The 22,063-nt window shown below is 38.7% G+C and overlaps 5 protein-coding genes across 5 annotated transcripts; 4 read left to right on the top strand and 1 right to left on the bottom strand.

The window, feature by feature from the left end:
• The first annotated feature begins 1,158 nt into the window (after positions 1–1,158).
• On the top strand, positions 1,159–3,095 carry LOC138935279 (uncharacterized). Its single transcript, XM_070299728.1, has 4 exons — positions 1,159–1,448; positions 1,540–2,679; positions 2,758–2,989; positions 3,087–3,095. The coding sequence occupies exons 1-4, from the start codon at positions 1,159–1,161 to the stop codon at positions 3,093–3,095; spliced, it is 1,671 nt and encodes a 556-aa protein (XP_070155829.1).
• Positions 3,096–4,768: 1,673 nt separating this feature from the next.
• LOC138935681 (uncharacterized) lies at positions 4,769–5,416 on the top strand. The gene has a single exon (XM_070300443.1). The coding sequence runs from the start codon at positions 4,769–4,771 to the stop codon at positions 5,342–5,344; it is 576 nt and encodes a 191-aa protein (XP_070156544.1). The 3' UTR covers positions 5,345–5,416.
• Positions 5,417–7,390: 1,974 nt separating this feature from the next.
• LOC138935278 (uncharacterized) lies at positions 7,391–8,583 on the bottom strand. Its single transcript, XM_070299727.1, has one exon. It carries the CDS (start codon positions 8,581–8,583, stop codon positions 7,459–7,461), a length of 1,125 nt encoding a protein of 374 aa, XP_070155828.1. The 3' UTR covers positions 7,391–7,458.
• Positions 8,584–10,831: 2,248 nt separating this feature from the next.
• On the top strand, positions 10,832–12,031 carry LOC138935277 (uncharacterized). The gene has a single exon (XM_070299726.1). It carries the CDS (start codon positions 10,832–10,834, stop codon positions 12,029–12,031), a length of 1,200 nt encoding a protein of 399 aa, XP_070155827.1.
• A 4,171-nt stretch (positions 12,032–16,202) lies between these two features.
• On the top strand, positions 16,203–20,626 carry LOC138935276 (CTP synthase-like). Its single transcript, XM_070299725.1, has 11 exons — positions 16,203–16,368; positions 17,757–17,927; positions 18,034–18,119; positions 18,262–18,390; positions 18,566–18,730; positions 18,858–19,145; positions 19,248–19,336; positions 19,419–19,717; positions 19,859–19,966; positions 20,106–20,321; positions 20,526–20,626. Exons 1-11 carry the CDS (start codon positions 16,203–16,205, stop codon positions 20,624–20,626), a joined length of 1,818 nt encoding a protein of 605 aa, XP_070155826.1.
• The last annotated feature ends 1,437 nt before the right edge of the window (positions 20,627–22,063 follow it).

The following is a 22,063-nucleotide window of genomic DNA, read 5'->3' as shown; positions in this document are numbered from 1 at the left end:
AGGAGAGTTCTAACGCTGGTCCTCCGAGGGGTATGCGGGGCGAGGGGAAACCGTGCGGGCGAGGGGGCATGACGTCACGCGGGCGGAGGGGGATTTTGGCGGCGCGGGGGAATGCCGACAAGGTAATATAGTTTTTCAAACAGAAACAAAAAAAAAACATTATCCTTTTCATTTTTCTAGGAAGATGGGTTTATTGGGGGTCGGGATATGTTTATAATCGGCTTATGTATTACAAAGATGGGATGCCGATGTCCGGATCCTCGAATTTACATTATATTATATTTATATTATATTATATTATATATTATAAACAAATAGCGTCTCGTAAGATTGCACGTGCGGCCGAATCGGCGCGGTGTATTACAAAGGCGGGTTATTATATTTATATTATATTATGAACAAATAGCGTCTCGCAAGATTGCACGTGCGACCGAATCGGCGCGGTGTCCTCTTCATTTCTTTTCTAGGAAGAGGATAAAGAAAAGAAAAAAAACAAATAAAAAATATAAAAAAAAAAAGATAAAAGATTAGTGGAATTTTTTTGGTGGAAAACTAAAAGATACCGACTAGATAATAAAGTTCTTCTAACAAAATACCCAACAAGCACAGCTGCACATAATGACAATAATTTTTTCTAACGAAATATTCAATACACACGGCTGGATCCGCAGCAATAAAAATACTCATAAGAAAATAGAATTTTCTCTAACATGATCACGTGCGAAGGAACCCTCGAACCGATATCCAAACGCACCAATCGACGATTACTACGAGTAAAATACGATAAGTAGGAGAAACACCCCGTCTAATGAGAACACTGGCATGATTTTTAACTTATTAAAGTTGGAAGATCCCCACTTATGCACAAGTCCAATTCGTTAAATCTTAGAGAGACCTTACTCCCACGCAATTTTTCTAAGAAGAGCCGTTTAAAGGTGATAGATGAAATATATATAAATGAAGAACGAAGGGTGTCAAAATTATAATAGTACACGATTTGAAAGTGTATACATCGGTTAAAAAAGTTTTGTGCGCCAAGTGTTTGACGGCGATCAGATTTTACGTTTAAAAAGTATAGTGGATTCTTTATAATTTTTGTGTGTGTGTGTGTCAAGTGTTCAACGGCGACCAGAGTGACACTCTGCCAATCTGCGAAGGATGGAAATAAATAATTTTGAGGCAATACTAGACGAGTCGTCTGATGAAGATCACGCATTATCAGACGACAGTGATTACAACAGCGATCAAAGCGAGGACCTCACGGAAATTGTTGAGAAGACAGTGTTTCATTCAGAAATTATTGCGTTGAACGGACGTACAAAATTTTGCGCCATATACTTTTATTATTCTACGGGTAGTGATTATGCTGTATGTGCTTCGTGTATGATAGCTATAGCAGACACTGACTATGGATACATGTATGCTGTTCGGAAGCATGTAACTGAACTGTACGACGTAATAAGTGGTCGATCCTGCTCCAATTGCAGACAAGCATTATATCAGGTAATGCCGTGCAACATATGTCCGATTTGCACACAGTAAAACAAAAAAAAAAAAAAAAAAAAACATGGAAAACTCCGAGCAGACTGAACGTGACTTGTTGGAGCTGTCGCATCAAGTCACCACTTTGGACGAGTATTTTGCATGGGCGCAGCGATGCGAAGAATTTATCAAACAGCTCGAGGAATGCAGTCGTATCAAGCGTCCGCGGCTCTCGATCGGAGTTCGGCAATCTTTGGTGGCTAGAATCGCGCGACTCGAGGGTGCGAGGACTCGATTAGAGAGACGGTTTATACACAGCGGTGGTGATTACAGTGGTGACAATACCGCGGAAAGACTTATTTGGCGGGAGATTGATACGGCGTTTGAAAGCCGTATACTGACCGGTGCGGTGATTAACGCAGATTATATCGAACCGCGACAATTTCTCGAGGACGCCAAAGACATTGTACTCGAACACGTGAAAAATGTGCTGAAAAAACACTTTAATGTGAAAGTGAACACTGTGTTCAATGGTGAATTCGTGTCGGGTGATAAACGGACAAATAAAAGTGTAAATACGAGAAACTGTGAACTCTTTCGCACGTCCGATTTACACGAGTGGTACGAGCGACGCGTCGTCGAGCCCACGCTTGCCTCGCTCGAAGAATTTCAAGAACGCGATAGTGGGTGGGCATTGTCGCGAATTCTCGATTTAACTGTAAATATAAATAAATATAATCCAATGCGCGCGGGGTGCCATATTAAATTACCGCGAGAAATAACAATGAAGAGAGCGGTAATAAACGTGCAATCCAAAGACAATGCGTGTTTCGCGTGGGCAGTGATCGCTGCTTTGTATCCAGCTGCACGAGACGTAGGTCGGGAGTCTTCGTATCCACATTATGCGACAGTGCTAAATCTCCAGAACATTGAATTTCCGATGACATTGAGTCAAATTAAAAAATTTGAACTTTATAATGACATTTCGATAAATGTATACTGCATCGAGAAAGAGAAAGAGAAAGAAAATAACATTATCCCGATACGTCTGAGCGAGCAAAAGAAGGATAGACACGTCAACTTGTTGTATATACAAGATTCGCAAGACCTCGGACATTTCGCGTGGATCAAGAATTTATCCCGCCTCGTGAGCTCGCAACTGAGCAAACGTAATGGCCAAAAATATATCTGCGATCGGTACGTATATTTAATAAAAATGCAATATATATATATATATATATACGATAGAAAAATTAATTATTTCCATTTTTACAGATGTTTACACTATTTTGGATCGGACGACAAGTTGCAGTCGCACATTGTAGATTGCCGAGAAATGAACGAGTGCGCCATCCGGTTACCAAGCGATAAAGACAAGTGGCTCGCGTTCAACAACTACAACAGAAAGGAGCGACTTCCCTTCGTCGTATACGCCGACTTGGAGTGCGTGCTGAGGAAGACCGACGGTGATCCGAGGACGTCTACGTACACGTTTCAGCATCATCAAGTATTTAGCGTAGCTTATTATGTACATTGTTCGTACGACGAATCGTTATCCGCGTATCATTCTCGCCGTAGTATCGATTGCGTTTCGTGGTTCGCAGAAAAATTAAAAAATTTAGCGCAACGCGTAAAAACTATTTTAACCATGAATGTCCCCATGGTAAATTTAACGCGAGATGAGCGGGAAAAATTTCACAGCGCGACACACTGTCACATTTGCGAAAAACCGTTCGCGCAAGACGATACACGCGTACGCGATCATTGCCATCTTACCGGGCGGTATCGAGGTCCCGCGCATTCAAACTGCAATTTAAATTATAAAGACTCTTTTTGCATTCCTATAGTATTTCACAATTTATCCGGTTACGATTCACATTTTATCATCAAAGAAATAGCTACCGCGTTCGAAGGCTCGATCGACGTACTACCGATAACAAAAGAAAAGTATATTTTATTCACGAAACATGTTAAAGTTAAAGTTAAAGATACCGTTGAAAAATCAGATTGGCGAAACGATATAAAGTTACGGTTCATCGATTCATACAAATTTCTCAGTACTAGTCTCGAAAAATTGGCATCGTTTTTAAATAATGATAAACTTCAAATTTTAAAATCGGAATTTCAAAATTTATCAATTGAAGAGTTCAATTTATTGACGCGAAAAGGTATTTTCCCATACGAATACATTGACTGTGTCGATAGGTTGCACGATACATGTTTACCACCGCGCGAATCATTTTACAGTTCTTTGACCGGTGACACCGTATCCGAGAGCGATTACGCACACGCTAAAAACGTCTGGAGGCGGTTCTCCCTACGAACCTTGGGCGAATACAGCGATCTGTATTTAAAAACGGATGTCTTGTTATTGGCAGATATTTTTGAAAATTTCCGCGACAAATGTATCGAGAGTTATGGGCTCGACCCCGCGTATTATTATACTCTTCCCGGATACACGTGGGACGCCATGTTAAAACATACGAATATTACGTTCGAATTACTTACTGATATCGATATGGTTATGTTTATCGAACGGGGAATACGCGGTGGCCTGAGTCAATGTTCCGGCAGATACGCGCGAGCCAATAACAAGTACACGCCGTCTTACGATCCATCGAAACCGTCATCGTACATGATGTATTTCGATGTAAACAACTTGTACGGTTGGGCGATGTGTCAACCGCTGCCCTATGCCGAATTTCGATGGGTCGACGATATCTCTGACTTTGACGTTAGCGCAATCGCTTCGGATTCGCCCATAGGTTTTATTCTCGAGGTTGATCTAGAGTATCCGCAACATCTTCACGATGCGCACGCTGACCTACCGTTCTGTCCGACGCGCGATAAGCCGCCTGGCAAGCGGCAAGACAAACTCCTCGCAACCTTATACGATAAGAAGCGTTATGTCATACACTATCGCAACCTACAACAATGCACACGTCACGGCCTTCGCGTCGCAAAGATACATCGCGTATTGCAATTCGTTCAATCCGCATGGCTTCGCGATTACATCGAACTCAACACCCGGTTTAGAACGCGCGCGACAAACGATTTCGAGAAAAATCTGTACAAGTTAATGAACAACGCGGTATTCGGTAAAACTATGGAAAACGTGCGCAATCAGGTCGATGTAAAATTATTAACAAAGTGGGATGGACGATATGGCGCGGAGGCGATGATCGCGAAACCAAATTTTCACAGCAGAAGCGTCTTTTCGGAAAATTTGATCGCTGTCGAATTGTGCAAATTCGAGATAAAATTCAATAAACCGATCTACGTCGGCATGTGCATCCTCGACATTTCTAAAACGTGTTTGTATGAATTTCATCACGAATACATGGTACCGTTATATCGAGAGAAATGTAAAATAATGTACACCGATACAGATAGTTTAATTTATCACATCGAGTGCGAGGATGTGTACAAGAACATGAAACGCGATATTGCTAAATTCGACACGAGCGATTATCCGGTTAACAATGCGTACGGTATACCGCTCGAGAACAAGAAAGTGCCGGGTTTGATGAAGGACGAGAATAATGGTGCGATCATGACTGAATTTGTCGGGCTTAGAGCAAAAATGTATGCATTGCGAGTAGATAATAAAAAAGATACAAAAAAGGTTAAAGGTGTCAAGAGTAACGTCGTAGCGAGAACGATAACGTTCGACGATTACACGCGGTGTCTGCGCGATGAAATTGAGATGACTCGACGACAGTCTTGCATAAGATCCAAATTGCACGAAGTGTATACAATCAGCGAGACAAAAATTGCTCTGAGTCCGTACGATGACAAGCGATATATCGTACCTGATTCGACCGACACGCTACCGTGGGGACATTTCCGAATACCCTTATAATATAATGTATATATGTATGTGTGTGTATGTATGTGTGTGTGTGTGTGTGTGTGTGTGTGTGTGTGTGTGTGTGTGTGTATCGGGAAAACAAAATAAATATAATTCTATCTTTCTTTTATATTTTATATTTTACATGCTGAATATATCTTACATATATTTTATATGCTGTATATATTTTACATATTTCAGATACTTTATATGTTTAAAATAAAATACAATTTGTATGAATCAATTAAATCACATTGTCCTTGTGTATCCAAGAGTTGTGCGATCCATCGAATCCCAGCCATTTCACGTAAACCTCGTCACCTTTCCTGCGCAGTACTTTCTCCACGAGATACACGTCCGGATAAGTCGCGCGATGCAACTCGTATTCGTAGAATGCTCCAGCAATAGATTTTCCGCGATAGTCCTCGAGTAGATAGGTTACGGGATTAGTACGCTGCACTTTAATAATCTTAAACACCTCGGTGGTCCAATTTGGTGTGTAACCCTTCTCGAAGATCGTCTTATACTTGCTAACGCGTACCGGGTTATCTATTTTAAATCTTGCCGCAATCTTTACGTTGCTGTATACTGTATTTAAAAGTTTATCGGCTATCGCGGGGGTAACATCGATAGGTCTCATACCGATAGTGCGATGCTTGCGCGCGTTGTAATCCGACACGAGTCGCGGCAACGCGTCAACCCACTTGTAAGTTCCGTTCAGCGTAAACATTTTCCACATGTCATTCTTTAACGTGCGATTAAATCGTTCGACAACCGATGCCTTCAACACCGAATACGTGGAATAATGATTGATGTCGTGTTTTCTTATGAGACGTTGTACGTCGATGTTGTAAAATTCCTTTCCCATATCGGTTTGCATGTTTTTCGGGCATCTCTTACTATCTCGAATTATCTCAGCGATAGCATCAGCCGTCTCACTTCCACCTTTACTCTTGAGCGGTACGGCCCACGCGTACTTGCTCAGCACATCGATGACGGTGAGTATGTAGTGGTAACCTTTATTGAAACGAGAGTACGGACGCATCTCGACGATGTCAGCTTGCCACAGGTCATCGTAACCCCGCACTATAACGCGTCTTCGGGGAAAATTTCTTCTCGCCGAAGCATGCAGTTCCTCGACGAGTCGTAGCTTCTCGATATTTTTACGTCCGTTGGATTTTAACGATGTCATGTTTTTAGCGGTACGGCTAGTCGGCGCGTAATAATATGTGCAAAGAAATTACATTATGATTTATATCTCTAACCCTTCTTTTTTTTTAACCATTTAATAGTCGTTTATTTCCGTTTATTGTCATTCAATAGTCGTTCTTTATCATCCGCTACCATTCGTTGTCGTTCGATAGCCGTTCGTAGCCGTTCCTGACCCGTCTGGTAGTCGTTCCTGATTCGTTCGTAGCCGTTCCTGACCCGTTCCTGAGCTGTTAGATAACCGTCCAATAACCGTTCTTGAATCGTACGTTGTCGTCCGCTGTCGTTCGTCAGCCGTTCGTAGCCGTTCTTGATCCGTTTGTTGCTGTCCATTGTTGTTCGTTGACGTTTCGTCGTCGTTTGTTAGCGTTTCGTTGGCGTTTCGTCGTCGTTTCGTTGTCGTTCGTTGACGTTTCGTTGACGTTTCGTTGGTGTTTGTTGACGTTTCGTCGTCGTTCGTTGGCGTTTCGTTGACGCTTCGTCGTCGTTTCGTTGACGTTTCGTTAGCGTTTGTTGACGTTTCGTCGTCGTTCGTTGGCGTTTCTAATCTAGCGATATTCGCATGCCGAAGCTCGTTTATCAGAGTCTTTCTCGAACAAAGCAAGCTTCTCGTCTGACTCTTTCAGTTGATTTCTCAACGTTTTAACGCACTGATCCACGTACAGTTTGTTGACGACGTCGGTATCAGCCACAGGTTGCGCTACACGACGAATCTTGCGCGACCTCGCGTCAAAGTCCGTAACGGTGCGACACAGAGCGTTATCGCGCACGAAACTTCTCATTAATCCACTCCATCGACGGTACGAAATGACGTTCGTCACGTCTCTACTCTGCTCGGATATCCCAAATTTGTTGATATGCATCATCGATGCGAGCGATGTCGGTCGATCGATTGATTAGTTTTGTCGAGACACCGTTTAATTTATAATAATGCCGGCTTCGCGAAGTTCCTCGATGATCGACAAGATCTCGTTGTCGTGACCGTTGTGACCCGCTTGGTGCGAAGCATCGAGCAATCGTAGACGATCCACCAGCTCGTTGGGATCGTCCCAGTACACGTAGTTAATCTTGTTGTCGGTTAGCGTCATTTCGCGAGGCGCGAATAATCCCTTTCCGGATTTTGTTCTTTTGGGTTCGATCGGTATCAACTTTGCGATTATTTCTTTGTACTTGTATCCCCTGTTACTCAGTAATCGACCGTGCGCATCGTGATTGCGTTTATGCGCGCTCGTCGTCAACAGCATGCTCTTGTACGTTTGCTTATCATCCTCCGTATAGATGACATCATCAGGAAATTTCTTAAAGATCAACTCGTAAAGACCAGGTGTGCCGACGTATCGTATGCCGTCGATAATTATGCTATCCGCGTTGTCCACGTCAAAACGTTTATTACCGAACATCATTCCATTCTTGCCGAGATAAACACCGTACACGTTGTCTATACCGCTCTCTTGATCGCCACTCAAGATAGGCCAGATGTACCTTTGACCCAGTGGACCTAATTGATCTCGCAATGTTTCTTGACCTTCCGGCGTTTGCAACTGATTTCGAACGGATGTTATGAGCGAGTCGTCCGTGGTTTCAAAAACATCCTGGCTCTTGAATAATTCGGGCATCATAGGTTGTATAGTTCTCATTGACGCGGACGGTGTAGAGGTTATCAGCGGTACATCCAGTGGAGCGTCCGATCGTTTCGATTTATGCGGTGTCGGTGAGCGATCCGACCTGACGTTTGATCGTTTTCTCTTTTGCGGTGTCACATCATCATCATCCTTCTCGCGCTTCGGGATGGACAACGCTTCGATTCCCGCGTCGGTGTTACTCGCAGGCTCGTTCTTCACCGCGATCGAACTAGAGTTGTCGACGATCTTTTGTAACGGCTCGATGAGAGGTCTAAAGCGCCTATCCAACACGATATCCTCCTCGATCTTACCGGTCTTCAAAGCGCGATGTTTCTTGCGAATCGATTCGCTAGTTTTCACAATTGCCCTCGCAATCTTCTCGCGCTCGCGAATATCCTCGTTCTGATCGATCGCAGCCATCGCGGAAAAACAAAAATGTCAATCTCTCTTTCACGTTTCACCTCGACGAAGTATCGGCAACAACTAATCGTTTTGCGGTATCGCGAACACGTTAAATCCTTTTCTGTATCGACCATCGTTGAGCGAACTGTCCTTGTCTATTACTACGAATCCGTACTTGCGCTGCCAACAATCGCGACACAACGCGCAAAATTCATCGTACGGCATGTCGGTATTCACGTGATCGTTGTACACGTGTTTCAGGTTGGTACCATCCTGTTTGAACAGGATCAGCAGGTTCGCGTTGTCGCGTATTAGATGTTTAGGTATTCTCGCGTACGTCTGACAGAGATAAAAGCAGTCGACGCTCGAGTGTCGACCCATTGAAAAATACTCTCTCACCGCATTTTGCTTATCGCATGCCACGTCATCGAACACGAAGATCGAGTTTGGACGCGCCTCGCTCGGCGGAATGACGTCACTGTTGTTGGAGAATGTGAAGTAGCCGATTTCGTCGATCGATGTCAACAAATTTTCCAGATATCGATATTTCGGTTGTTGCAACGACTTCGAGTACACGTACACGTTTTCGAAACGTACACCGTGCGGACTTTCCAGCAGGCTTATTAGAACGTTGGTTTTACCACAATTCGAGGGGCCACAAACGATCGCGCGTATAGTAGTCGGTAGCATCGTACCATGCTTGCGCATCTCCGCGTTGTCCCCCATCGATCGTAATCTGTCGTCGCAATTCGTCACGCGTATCGCCAAAGGTTGTCGCACGAATCTCATTTTCACACTGTCGACTGAGGAATGCTGGATCGAACGCCTATTTATAGATGCGCGGAACCGCAAATCGCTCAGTAACAAAAATGTTCGTGCTGCTGTTGAGACCTTCCGATATTTGCAATTTGAGCGCCGAACAGTTACAATTTGTGCCGAAAGTCGTTCTGTAGCGAATGTGCGGCGATCACGTCCACTACATGTGGGACAAGCTTCCCGAACATATAAAAGCTGACTCAGAGGTTCAACAATATCGACGCTGTTACGAACATTACAATCAACCGTGGCAGCGAACGCACATCGACGGTCCAACACCGTTAATAAAAAATTGTGACAAATGCCAGGAAAAATTATAAGAGGTTGTGGTTTCTTAAATCGTGCGATAAACGCACTTCCTTTCGAGTTACATATTCCCGGCGATCAGTTTTGCGGTCCGGGCACTCATTTGGAAAAACGATTGGCGAGAGGTAATCGGGGTATAAATCCATTGGACGCGGCGTGCTGCGAGCACGATATAGCGTACTCCCGGAGCAACGATCTCACCGAGAGACACGCGGCTGACAAGATACTCGCCGAGAGAGCGCGAAAACGCATCGTTGCGAAAGATTCGACTCTCGGTGAGAGAGCCGCAGCCACAGCTGTTTGGGCAGCGATGAAAACCAAGACAAAAATCGGTATGGGTATGAAGACGAAGACGAAGACGAAGACGAAGACGAAGACGAAGACGAAGACGAAGATGAGGACTACGCGGAAAAGGCCGACGAGAAAACGGATACTTCCGACAGCGAAACGAGGCGGTGTATTGCCGATTCTACCAATGTTGGGCGCGCTCGGATCCTTGATCGGTGGAGCGGCCGGCGTGGCCAAGGCGGTGAACGACAGCAAAGCCGCGCGCCATCAGTTGGAGGAGCTGCAACGTCACGATCGCGCGATGGAAGGCAGCGGACTTTATCTCGCTCCGTATAAATACGGACAGGGACTGTATCTCGGTCCGTACAAACGTGGACAAGGAGTGGCAACGAAGAAAAAAAAAAAACGTCGAAAAGACGCTAAAAATGCCCACGGGTGTGACAACAAACATACAATTAGAACAATTGGCGAAACGTATGCGTATACCGTACTTTAGAGGGGTTTTCATGCGTGATTCGTTACCGATCGGTGGTATATATCGGAACGAGAGCGGCATCGTGAATTTGGATATCACCAAAGGACCGGGTACTCATTGGGTAGCGTACGCAAAGAGGGGAAATCGTGCTATATATTTCGATGGTTTTGGTAATCTTCGACCGCCGAATGAATTGGTGCGATATTTCGGACGGAACGTTACGAAGATCGAGTACCGATTGATGATATCATCCGATCATCATCATCATCATCATCATCACCATCATTAGGTTGCGCTAAAAAGATCAGAAAGAAGCTCAACGCATCAAACGTTAAATTTTTACAATCTTTGGGATTCGCGGTGCGAAATATCTAAGAAAACATGACCGATATCCTTAATATCGGAGGTGAACCGGTCTTTGACGATCGTATCGTCAAGATCGAGACTCACACGTACAACCCGTACGCCAATACGACGTTTGAGCACAGCGATGAGATACGAATACCCATACAACAACAGGATCTGTATACTTTGCCGTATGAGAGTTTTCTGTACATCGAGGGAAAACTAGTGATAAACAAACCAGCTGAAGGGTTTGATGTTGTACTGGGGAATAATTGCATCGCGTTCATGTTTGATGAGATTCGATACGAACTCGACGGTGTGGAGATTGATCGTAGCAGAAATGTGGGAATAACCAGCACACTCAAGAACTATGTAACGATATCATCCGATAGAACCGTGATTATGAGAAAGGCCGGCTGGGATTCGCCTATTAACACGAATGGATACTTTAATTTTTGCGTACCGCTCTACATGTTATTGGGATTTTGCGAGGATTACAGGCGCGTGGTGATTAACGCTCGTCACGAATTCATCTTAATACGATCGCGCAACGATAACAATTGCCTGATTGGAAATTTGGTGTTGGAGCCTGTGATCGACATATTCAAGATACAATGGCGAATGCCGCACGTCGTATTGAACGAGATTAACAAGTTATCGATGCTGCGCGCCTTGGAAAGCGGACAATACCTCAGTATGGGTTTCCGCTCGTGGGATCTGTACGAATTTCCGCTATTGCAGCGTACAACCAAACATTCGTGGCCCATTAAGACCGCGACTCAGCTGGAGAAGCCGCGATACGTTGTTTTTGTTCTGCAGACAGGTCGGAAGAACGTCATGTCCGAGGATACGAGTCGATTCGACGACTGCAAATTGACCAACGTGAAACTCTATCTGAACTCGGAATGTTATCCGTACGACGATATGAATCTGGATTTCGATAAAAACAGATGGTCGATTTTGTACGACACGTATCAACGTTTCTGCAAAAATTATTACGGATACGAGTATCTCGAGCCAAGTCTCACCGTCACGCAATTTTTACGTAACGGTCCATTCGTGATCATCGATTGCTCTCGACAAAACGAATCGGTCAAAAGCGCAACCGTGGATGTGAGATTGGAATTCGAGTGTAAGGAGAACGTGCAGCCGAATACCACAGCGTACTGCCTCATCATACACGATCGCGTGATTCAGTACAACCCGTTGACCAATGTTGTGCGCAAAATCACCTAAGTGTGGGGGAGGGGAGAATGAGACGATATAAAATCTATAATACATCAGGATCAATCGCAGTCTTCTTCTTCTCGACGTGTTGATATAAAAAACGTCATGTCCGTACCAACGTTCGTGGACCTACAAGGATTCTTCGTCGGGATGAAATTTGTCGTAAAGGAGGTGGCGGTGCTGAGAAAGGGGACCGTTCTGGCGCATTACATTTTTACATACCCCCTACCATGGAATCTCCTTACAAAATCCGACAAATCGTGTGCTTCCTGGCTGATCGCGAATCACCATGGATTACGATGGGAAGACGGAAACGTACCGTACAGCATGGCTAAACGCTTGATTACATCAGCCGTACTTGGAACAGAAGAGGATGGCGATACGTCGATTCTCGTGTACGTCAAGGGATGCCAGAAACGAGAATGGCTGGTGGATTTACTTGAGAATTATGCGAGAGAAAACCTAATCATCGAAACTTTGGATGCTGATTACGAAGATATTGAATCTTTAAATAATCTAGATGTTACGAATACTATACGATGTGGAAAACATGTTAAGAATTGCGCGTTACAGAATGTATTAAAAATATTTAACTGGTGGTTGCAACGTTAAATAAATATTTTTATAAATAAAATGTATAAACGTATTTAATGTTTTTTATTTCTTATTCTCCCCACTCCTTTCCTCGCAAGTTATTTCTAAGAATTCTTTTAACATTGATCGTTGCCCCTTTTCCTAAATTTTCTGAGCATTAATCTCCCACCACATCATATTTTTGAAAATAAGCGTATACTCGGTTAGTTTTTACACGATCAGTGTCGCGTCAACCGTTCTACTTCTCATAACTTAGAGAAATGTACTCCGCCGAAGGAAACAGCAACGGTGGCAGACGCATGAATTATTACGTTCCTCGTGATGAAATTAGGCCGTACAAGAAACCGCTTGATTTGTAAGTATCACAAATTTATATATATATATATATATTATGTTTTTTTCCATGCTATTTCATATTTAATCGTATTTTTTCAGACACGGTAAATCTCGTTGTATACCACGTATTTTAATACGCAGATTCGCTTTGACGCGCACTACGTATAAATACTTGGATATTGGAATCAGCGTTGAATCACAGCGTGGAATCACATCTTACGTGGAATTACATCTCGGCGATAATCGAGGCAATCAAATCGTATTATCTATTAACACATGGGAATCGCTAATGCTGAAACGAGCGGACGTTGAACGACTTGTGCGAACGCCCGATCATACACCAATATGGATTAACGATTTAACAATCGAGATTGTTAAAATACACGATACGAGTGTTGTAAAACTTACGTTGCGCGATTCTTGCTTGTACATGAAACCGTCAACTATATTTTTCTTATTCGAACTCGAACACTGTGTTAATCATGAATATGTGAAGCTGTGTGAGAATTTAGAAGCTGTAAATGAGAGTTTCGATCGATTTGTTGTTAATTTGCAAGGTAATATGTTTGGCGCCGAGAAAGATAATGCTGTTAAAATCTTGCGCGATGTTTTTGATAAAACATCTATCATAGATTGCGAACTATTGGCTTAAGCTGTGGATGAAATTTTGTCTGAAACCTTGAGACGAGGTGATGTATTTTAACATAAATAAATGTGCTAAAAAAAAAAAAAAAAATGAAAAGAAAAAAATGTTTATTTCTTTCGCTTCCTTTCCCTTCCCCACATATAAGATAGATATGTAACTGTGGCGCGACCGGGTGGGAGAAGGATAGCGCGAGGCGTTCGCGAGTAGGAAAAGGAAAGCATTTTATGGGTGTGGGAGAAGGATAGCGCGAGACATGCACGAGTAGGAAAAGGAAAGAAGGAAGCACAGAAATAATCGACATTTTTAAAATCTAATAATAATAATAATAATATTTATTTAAAATCTAATAATAATAATAATATTTATTTGAAATTGTGTATATAATACAAATGTGTGTGTGTGTGTGTTAAAAGTAATAATAAAAATAAAAAATAATAAAAATAAAAAATAATAAAAATATATATATACAGGCGGCGCTCCTTCTGAAACAGAAAAATAAAAGTCTTATTATTATACTAATTTAATTTTTTTTTTAATATTTTATATTTTTTAAAAATAGATACTTACAATCAACCCCATAATTCCTCTATGTCCTCCTCGTAGGGTTCGAGACCGAAGAGACGTCTCAGGTCTAAATAGAGACCGTCGGAGCCGTTGTCTTGCCAAACGTCTTGTGCGTATTCGCGGTCGTGTCGCCGCAGCGCTCTCAAATATTGCCGGTTTTTAATATTTATAAACCCCGGAATTTGTATATCGCCCGCATATTGATACTATAAATCAAAATTAAAATATATTATAATATATTATAATATATAATATATTAGAAATAATTGATATCATATATAAAACATAATTTTAATATAAAACAAATATTACTCACTCTTTGAAAAACCACCAGATTTAAAATGGCTCTCAGTAGCCCCATCACGAGGTCTTCCGCCCACCATGCCGCATTAAGGCGGCCTCGACACAAAACAGCATCGATCAGCGATGGCATATTTAAAAACGGATGTCTTATTATTGACAGATATTTTTGTAACTTTACTTCACTTCACTTCACTTTACTTCACCACGTAATGTTGTCACTGGTTCAGATGAGAGTGTCCTGTCGCATCGGAAAAAAGGCGACTCGTCTAATATTGCCTCGAAATTATTTCTTTCCATTTTCACAGTGATAAAATCGGCTCTTCCTAAAAAATTGCGTGGGAGTAAGGTCTCTCTAAGATTTAACGAATTGGACTTGTGCATAAGTGGGGATCTTCCAACTTTAATAAGTTAAAAATCATGCCAGTGTTCTCATTAGACGGGGTGTTTCTCCTACTTTTCGTATTTTACTCGTAGTAATCGTCGATTGGTGCGTTTGGATATCGGTTCGAGGGTTCCTTCGCACGTGATCATGTTAGAGAAAATTCTATTTTCTTATGAGTATTTTTATTGCTGCGGATCCAGCCGTGTTTATTGAATATTTCGTTAGAAAAAATTAATGTCATTATGTGCAGCTATGCTTGTTGGGTATTTTGTTAGAAGAACTTTATTATCTAGTCGGTATCTTTTAGTTTTCCACCAAAAAAAATTCCACTAATCTTTTATCTTTTTTTTTGTTTATATTTTTTATTTGTTTTTTTTCTTTTCTTTATCCTCTTCCTAGAAAAGAAATGAAGAGGACACCGCGCCGATTCGGTCGCACGTGCAATCTTGCGAGACGCTATTTGTTCATAATATAATATAAATATAATAACCCGCCTTTGTAATACACCGCGCCGATTCGGCCGCACGTGCAATCTTACGAGACGCTATTTGTTTATAATATATAATATAATATAATATAAATATAATATAATGTAAATTCGAGGATCCGGACATCGGCATCCCATCTTTGTAATACATAAGCCGATTATAAACATATCCCGACCCCCAATAAACCCATCTTCCTAGAAAAATGAAAAGGATAATGTTTTTTTTTTGTTTCTGTTTGAAAAACTATATTACCTTGTCGGCATTCCCCCGCGCCGCCAAAATCCCCCTCCGCCCGCGTGACGTCATGCCCCCTCGCCCGCACGGTTTCCCCTCGCCACGCATACCCCTCGGAGGACAAGCGTTAGAACTCTCCTAGTTCTACTACTCTTATAATTATGTTCGCCTGATATTTTACTCATATTTGAGACCTTAAATTTTTGCGGTTTGAATTTTAATTTCAAATTCATATAAAAAAATTATCTATCTTAAAAGGCGATACAAATGAAAGAAAGTATATAATACAAAAATTTACAAATATCTAGATATGCAACTAGTTATATGAAATCTGATTTGTCAATTCTGGACATGCACATTCTATTGGTTAGAAATTTCACTCATACACATATCTTTCTTTACTACTGAAAGTCTGTGACAAAGCTATAGCTTTGGTACTTTTACCCTATAAAAATCTTGCAGCGCGCAAGCGCGGGCATAACGCTATACTTTACATATCGTGAACCGTGATGCGATTTATACAGTGCAGTGTTAAGTTCGGTTCAATTCATATCCAAGTTGTACTGACATTTACGAACTTGTAGCGGAGTATCCATATTCATCTCAAATCATCGAGAATCAGTTAGCTAAATCATGAAGTATATTCTGGTGACCGGCGGTGTGATCAGCGGCGTGGGCAAGGGTGTCATCGCCAGCTCGTTCGGCACTATCCTCAAACACTGTAACATTCGCGTGACATCCATCAAGATTGATCCTTATATCAATATCGATGCCGGGACGTTCTCGCCCTACGAGCACGGTGAGCGCGATATTAATTTCTGCACATCATTGTGCCATAATATTTGAAAAAACAGCGGTTTTTTCGTTAGCATGTTTGACATCAATCGGTATAAAATTGAGTTCAATTTCCTGTGCTTCTGATACGGGACTTTATTGCGATCGCAGCAGTTGCACGTTATTGCGTAAAGATCGCTTCTTCCGTGATTCTAGCTCCTGATTTCCCGTTTCTTAACATTACAGAAAATTTTTTTTCATTTGAATATAATTTATAAAGGGTTATACACACACACACACACACATATATATATATATATATATATATACACATGGCTGTTGCGCGAGGTTTAATTCAAATCGTCTTGCCGATATTTCTATCCCTGTTTTCTGTCTATTTTTTGATTATCGATAGAAAAGAAATAAATTACAAAATTTTTTATCTGGATAAACCATACAGTTGTGTGATCAAATTGAATAAAAATCGCTAAATTAAATGCCACGATAAGTGAGTGCCTTTATGGCGGTAAAATTTTCAGCCATGTGCTTACGCCATTTTGCATGCTGCCGCCACGCTATTTAATAATTAATAAAGATTTATCGAATGAGGTCAGATGAATTTTTATAGCTATATAAAATGTATATGTACACAAATAAAATTTATTACGCATATATATATATATATATATATGTATATATTGTATATAGTGCAATAATAGAAGAATATTCATTTTAAGCCCCAAGTTAATTTATTTTTCTATGCAAATATTCTACACTATACGAATCCATCTGAATATGTTTTTAGGCATCTTCCGGTTCTATACATGCATTTCCTACATTCAAAAAAATGTAGATAGAAAATGTAGAGCTGGAGAGAAAAAGCACAATAAAAAAAGTAACATTAAAATTGATGTATGTCTTATTTTTAAAAATTATATAATTATATTATATATTATTAATAAAATTAAAGTAATATAATAACATTTTTAACATTTTTTATAAAATTATATATGATTAAATTAATTGCATATAGGATCAAATTAGTACTAAATTATTTCTCATATAGTTTCAACTATTATACAGATAAAGTTTAATAATATATCTGAAACAATTAACTGTGATTGAACAATTAAAAATTATTATTGATCAACAAATTATTTTAATTATTAGAATATAGTAATTGTTATATAAATATGTTTGCATAATTTCATTCATCCTTTAGAAATGGTTTCTAATGACCAATGAAGCTTGATGTTTATCACCACATTCCATTGTTCAGTCAAGTAAGCGGTAAAAACATTCCTCGAAGGGAAACATCTTATGTTACTGGGTTTTTATAGACACATCCGCTGTCAGTTTTTTAATTTTGCTTATGTTACTTACTGGAAAGTTTCTGTTTACTCTGTACAACAGGAGAAGTTTATGTACTCGATGATGGTGGTGAAGTGGATCTTGATTTGGGCAATTACGAGCGTTTTCTGGATATCACTCTTCATAAGGACAATAATATAACAACGGGAAAAATTTATCAACATGTTATTACAAAAGAGAGACACGGAGATTATCTAGGAAAAACAGTACAAGGTATATCTCTATTTATATAATATCGCATATTTATATATAAGAAAGAGAAAGAGAGAGAAAAACACAATTTTTGCACAAATTAATAAAGATTGATATTATTTTTTAGTTGTACCTCACATCACTGATGCTATTCAGGAGTGGGTGGAAAGAGTTGCGAATCAGTCTGTAACAGAAGATGGAGCTAAACCAGAGGTATTGCTAATAATATGAATTATTATAATATATAATGTTACATAATTCCATAAGATATGTAAAAATATTAATTTACATAATATTCTTTATATATTTGTGATATATAATTCTAATTACATAATTTATTAATAATGCTTTACAGGTTTGCATAGTGGAATTAGGTGACATAGGCGACATAGAGGGGATGCCGTTTGTAGAAGCATTTAGGCAATTTCAATTTAGAGTGAAGAAAGAAAACTTCTGTGTTGCCCATGTGTCTTTAGTGCCGCAGGTAACTGCGTTACATGCCTACAATCTTTACACACAGGTTACATTCTCGTTTACATATCTCTTCTATATTTTATGTGCATACAATAATAAATGCATAATTAATTTTTGTGAAACTCCCTAAACGTTTTTGTGAAGATAATTTCTGAGTAATTATTGAGATATAAAATACTTTTTAGCCAAAATCAACGGGTGAACCCAAGACGAAACCAACGCAATCTAGTGTGAGGGAGTTACGTGGATTAGGTTTATCACCCGATCTAATAGTTTGTAGATCGGAAACGCCTATTGGCAATTCTGCCAAAGAAAAAATTTCAAATTTCTGTCATGTCGCTCCAGAGCAGGTAATTATCAAAAATATTTTTAATGAAGAAATAAACTGTATCGTAATTGATTAATTAAAATTGTTAATGTTTGAAAGTAAGTAATTAATTGATATCAACATTAAGTGACATCAAATATTTTGATCAGGTTATCACTATTCACGACTTAACATCCATATATCGAGTACCACTTCTTATGGAATATCAAGGCGTTATAGAGTTTCTCAATGATCGATTGCAACTGAATATCGGAATACCGCGTCCGCGTTTCTTCATGCGAAAATGGCGAGATTTAGCTGATCGCGTGGATCATTTGCGGAAAGATGTTAACATCGCTCTAGTGGGCAAATATACAAAACTCGAGGATTCCTACGCTTCTGTTACAAAAGCGTTGCAACATGCTGCCATTGAGGCCGGTTATAAATTGAAATTGACGGTACTGTGTCGTAATTATTTGAAATATATATAATTTTATACATATTACATAATCATATTGTACTATTATTTTTTGAATGATTATGCAATAATATTATTGCAGTTTATTGAAGCTGCTAATCTAGAGCAAATTACATTAATGGAAAATCCAGTCTTGTATCATGAGGCTTGGCAACAGCTTTGTAAAAGCAGGTAAATATTTCAATATATTTTTATGGTTCTGTACTTCTCTTATATCCATAATTTTTAATGAAGATACATTTGTTGTGTTTAGTGGCATTATTGTACCAGGTGGCTTCGGTAAAAGAGGATTGGAAGGAAAGATGGAGGCCTGTCGATGGTGTAGAACAAACAACAAACCGTTTCTCGGCATCTGTCTGGGTCTACAAGCGGCAGTCATTGAATTCGCGCGAAACGTATTGAATCTCCAATCGGCGAACTCTACAGAAATTGATCCACATACTAGTAGTCCTGTGGTAATAGACATGCCAGAGCACAATCAGGGAATTATGGGGGGAACTATGAGGCTTTGCAAAAGACAAACGCGTTTCTGTAACAATAATTCTGTCCTAAGTAAGTACCAGAATCCATGTTTCAACTTGAGATCAATTTTCTTTTTTCAATGCCACAATATATGATATATTCTTAATATATATATATATATATATATATATATATATATATATTATTTTATTTTTATATTTTTCTGTACAGAGAAATTGTATGACAATAAAGATGTCATAGAAGAAAGACATAGGCATAGATATGAAATAAATCCGGATTATGTTCCAGATTTAGAAGCAGCTGGTTTAAAATTTGTAGGTGAGTTATATTGCATTTTTTCACACACAATAAAGTTATAGTTTTGGTAAATATAATAGACAATCTTAATTATACATAATTGAGATAATACAATATATATATATATATATACTATATAGTCTAACATTTTGTTTAATAGGTCGTGATGACGATGAAAATATACGAATGGAAATCGCTGAATTGGAAGGACATAGTTATTATGTAGCTACGCAGTTTCATCCTGAGTATCTATCAAGGCCTTTAAAACCCTCACCGCCGTTCCTCGGTTTAATTTTAGCCAGTGTAGACAAACTGAAGTATTATGTAGCACGAGGATGTAAATTTTCACCTCGCCAACAGAGCGATAATGAATCAGGTAATAATGAAATAACTAGAAAAAGATATATAAAAAAATAAAAATTTATATTAAATTAACGTAATTAGTATAATTAATATACATTAATATAATTGCGCGCACACACATATATGCAAAATGTATGTTTAATGTAAAAATTAGACATAATTTCAATTTGCATGCAAATTTCTCCAACTTACTCATTTGTCATGTTGATTGTTACAGACGATGACTACATGTTGGAGAAAGTGTCAAAATTGCAGTTGTCTAGTAATGCAAGTAGAAGTGGTAGTAATATTACAGAACTCAATGATACTTTGCATTGAGTGAAATTTTATTATCGCAAATTTATTTTGTATCATTCCATTTTCCTATAATCTGATCCACATGTCTTTCTCTAGTCTTACATAATTCATGATTAAAAATTGAAACATAATAAATACATGAATATGTGATAAGTATATATTTGTACAATATATATATATATATATATATATATATATATATATATATATATATTAATAATATAAATTTAAATCTTGCTAAAACTGAAAACAGAAGTTAGAATCCTAATATAGCTTACAAGCAGCAACAACTATAAATACAAATATATAATTTATGATAACTTTAGGAATGAGTCTGTATCTCATATAAGTTACTATGAAATCTCATGTTTTGGTTAAATATATATATGTAAACAGGTTCTTATAGAAAATAGATTTCATCATTTTAATACATCGTCTTATACCAGAGATTTAAATTTATATAATTTTAATAAGTTAAAATGTTATGAGAGAATAAATAGTTTTTATGATATTATAATACACTATTTCAATTGTAAGTCTGCAGTATTCAAACTACATTTTTTATATCGACAAATTAGTTTTTTATACGTACAAAGTATTCAGGATGAGGGATAGAGATAGTGTCCCGAAATATTATAATTTTATTATAATCTCATGTATATCAAACAATTGTTATATTGTACATAATGTATAATGTAGTAGTGTATACCTAATACGAATTTTATTAGATATTATAAGTTTTATATTTTGTAATAAATTATGTCATGTTTAAACGTAAAAATTTCTTGTATGTTTGTATGTATTGATAAAATATTAATATGTTTCAGATAAAATGAAATATATATGTATATGTGAATCTAGATTTTAAAGATTTAATTTAATTATATACAAGCCGAAATCATAATCTCTTTCTAAAAACATGATTTGTCTTTTATAAATTATATAATGATTATAAAGATTCTTTGAATTATAGCGACAATTAACTTATCATAGTCTAGTCTAGTCTTGTTGATATAATATTAACGAAAAAAGATAATTAATAAAATTAAAATGTTTGAAATATTGCAACACTTAAAATTTTAATTTGTATTTCTTCTTATAATTATGTTCGCCTGATATTTTACTCATATTTGAGACCTTAAATTTTTGCGGTTTGAATTTTAATTTCAAATTCATATAAAAAAATTATCTATATTAAAAGACGGTACAAATGAAAGAAAGTATATAATATAAAAATTTACAAATATCTAGATATGCAACTAGTTATATGAAATCTGATTTGTCAATTCTGGACATGCACATTCTATTGGTTAGAAATTTCACTCATACACATATCTTTCTTTACTACTGAAAGTCTGTGACAAAGCTATAGCTTTGGTACTTTTACCCTATAAAAATCTTGCAGCGCGCAAGCGCGGGCATAACGCTATACTTTACATATCGTGAACCGTGATGCGA

Source organism: Polyergus mexicanus, unplaced genomic scaffold (genome assembly GCF_030449975.1).
Source record: "Polyergus mexicanus isolate NDT 795.1 unplaced genomic scaffold, iyPolMexi1.0 SCAF_8, whole genome shotgun sequence".
NCBI classification, from domain to species: Eukaryota; Metazoa; Arthropoda; class Insecta; order Hymenoptera; family Formicidae; genus Polyergus; species Polyergus mexicanus.
The sequence above is the reverse complement of the archived record's forward strand: the minus strand, read 5'-3'. Positions and strand labels throughout refer to the sequence as shown.

Coding starts and splice junctions, on each gene's coding strand:
- LOC138935681 (XM_070300443.1), top strand. CDS start 4,769: ATGTGCATCCTCGACATTTCTAAAACGTGTTTGTATGAATTTCATCAC.
- LOC138935279 (XM_070299728.1), top strand. CDS start 1,159: ATGGAAATAAATAATTTTGAGGCAATACTAGACGAGTCGTCTGATGAA. Junction 1,449..1,539: donor CGGAAGCATGTAACTGAACT/GTACGACGTAAT, acceptor ATTTGCACACAG/TAAAACAAAAAAAAAAAAAA. Junction 2,680..2,757: donor CAAAAATATATCTGCGATCG/GTACGTATATTT, acceptor CCATTTTTACAG/ATGTTTACACTATTTTGGAT.
- LOC138935278 (XM_070299727.1), bottom strand. CDS start 8,583: ATGGCTGCGATCGATCAGAACGAGGATATTCGCGAGCGCGAGAAGATT.
- LOC138935276 (XM_070299725.1), top strand. CDS start 16,203: ATGAAGTATATTCTGGTGACCGGCGGTGTGATCAGCGGCGTGGGCAAG. Junction 16,369..17,756: donor GTTCTCGCCCTACGAGCACG/GTGAGCGCGATA, acceptor TCTGTACAACAG/GAGAAGTTTATGTACTCGAT. Junction 19,967..20,105: donor AGCTGGTTTAAAATTTGTAG/GTGAGTTATATT, acceptor TTTGTTTAATAG/GTCGTGATGACGATGAAAAT.
- LOC138935277 (XM_070299726.1), top strand. CDS start 10,832: ATGACCGATATCCTTAATATCGGAGGTGAACCGGTCTTTGACGATCGT.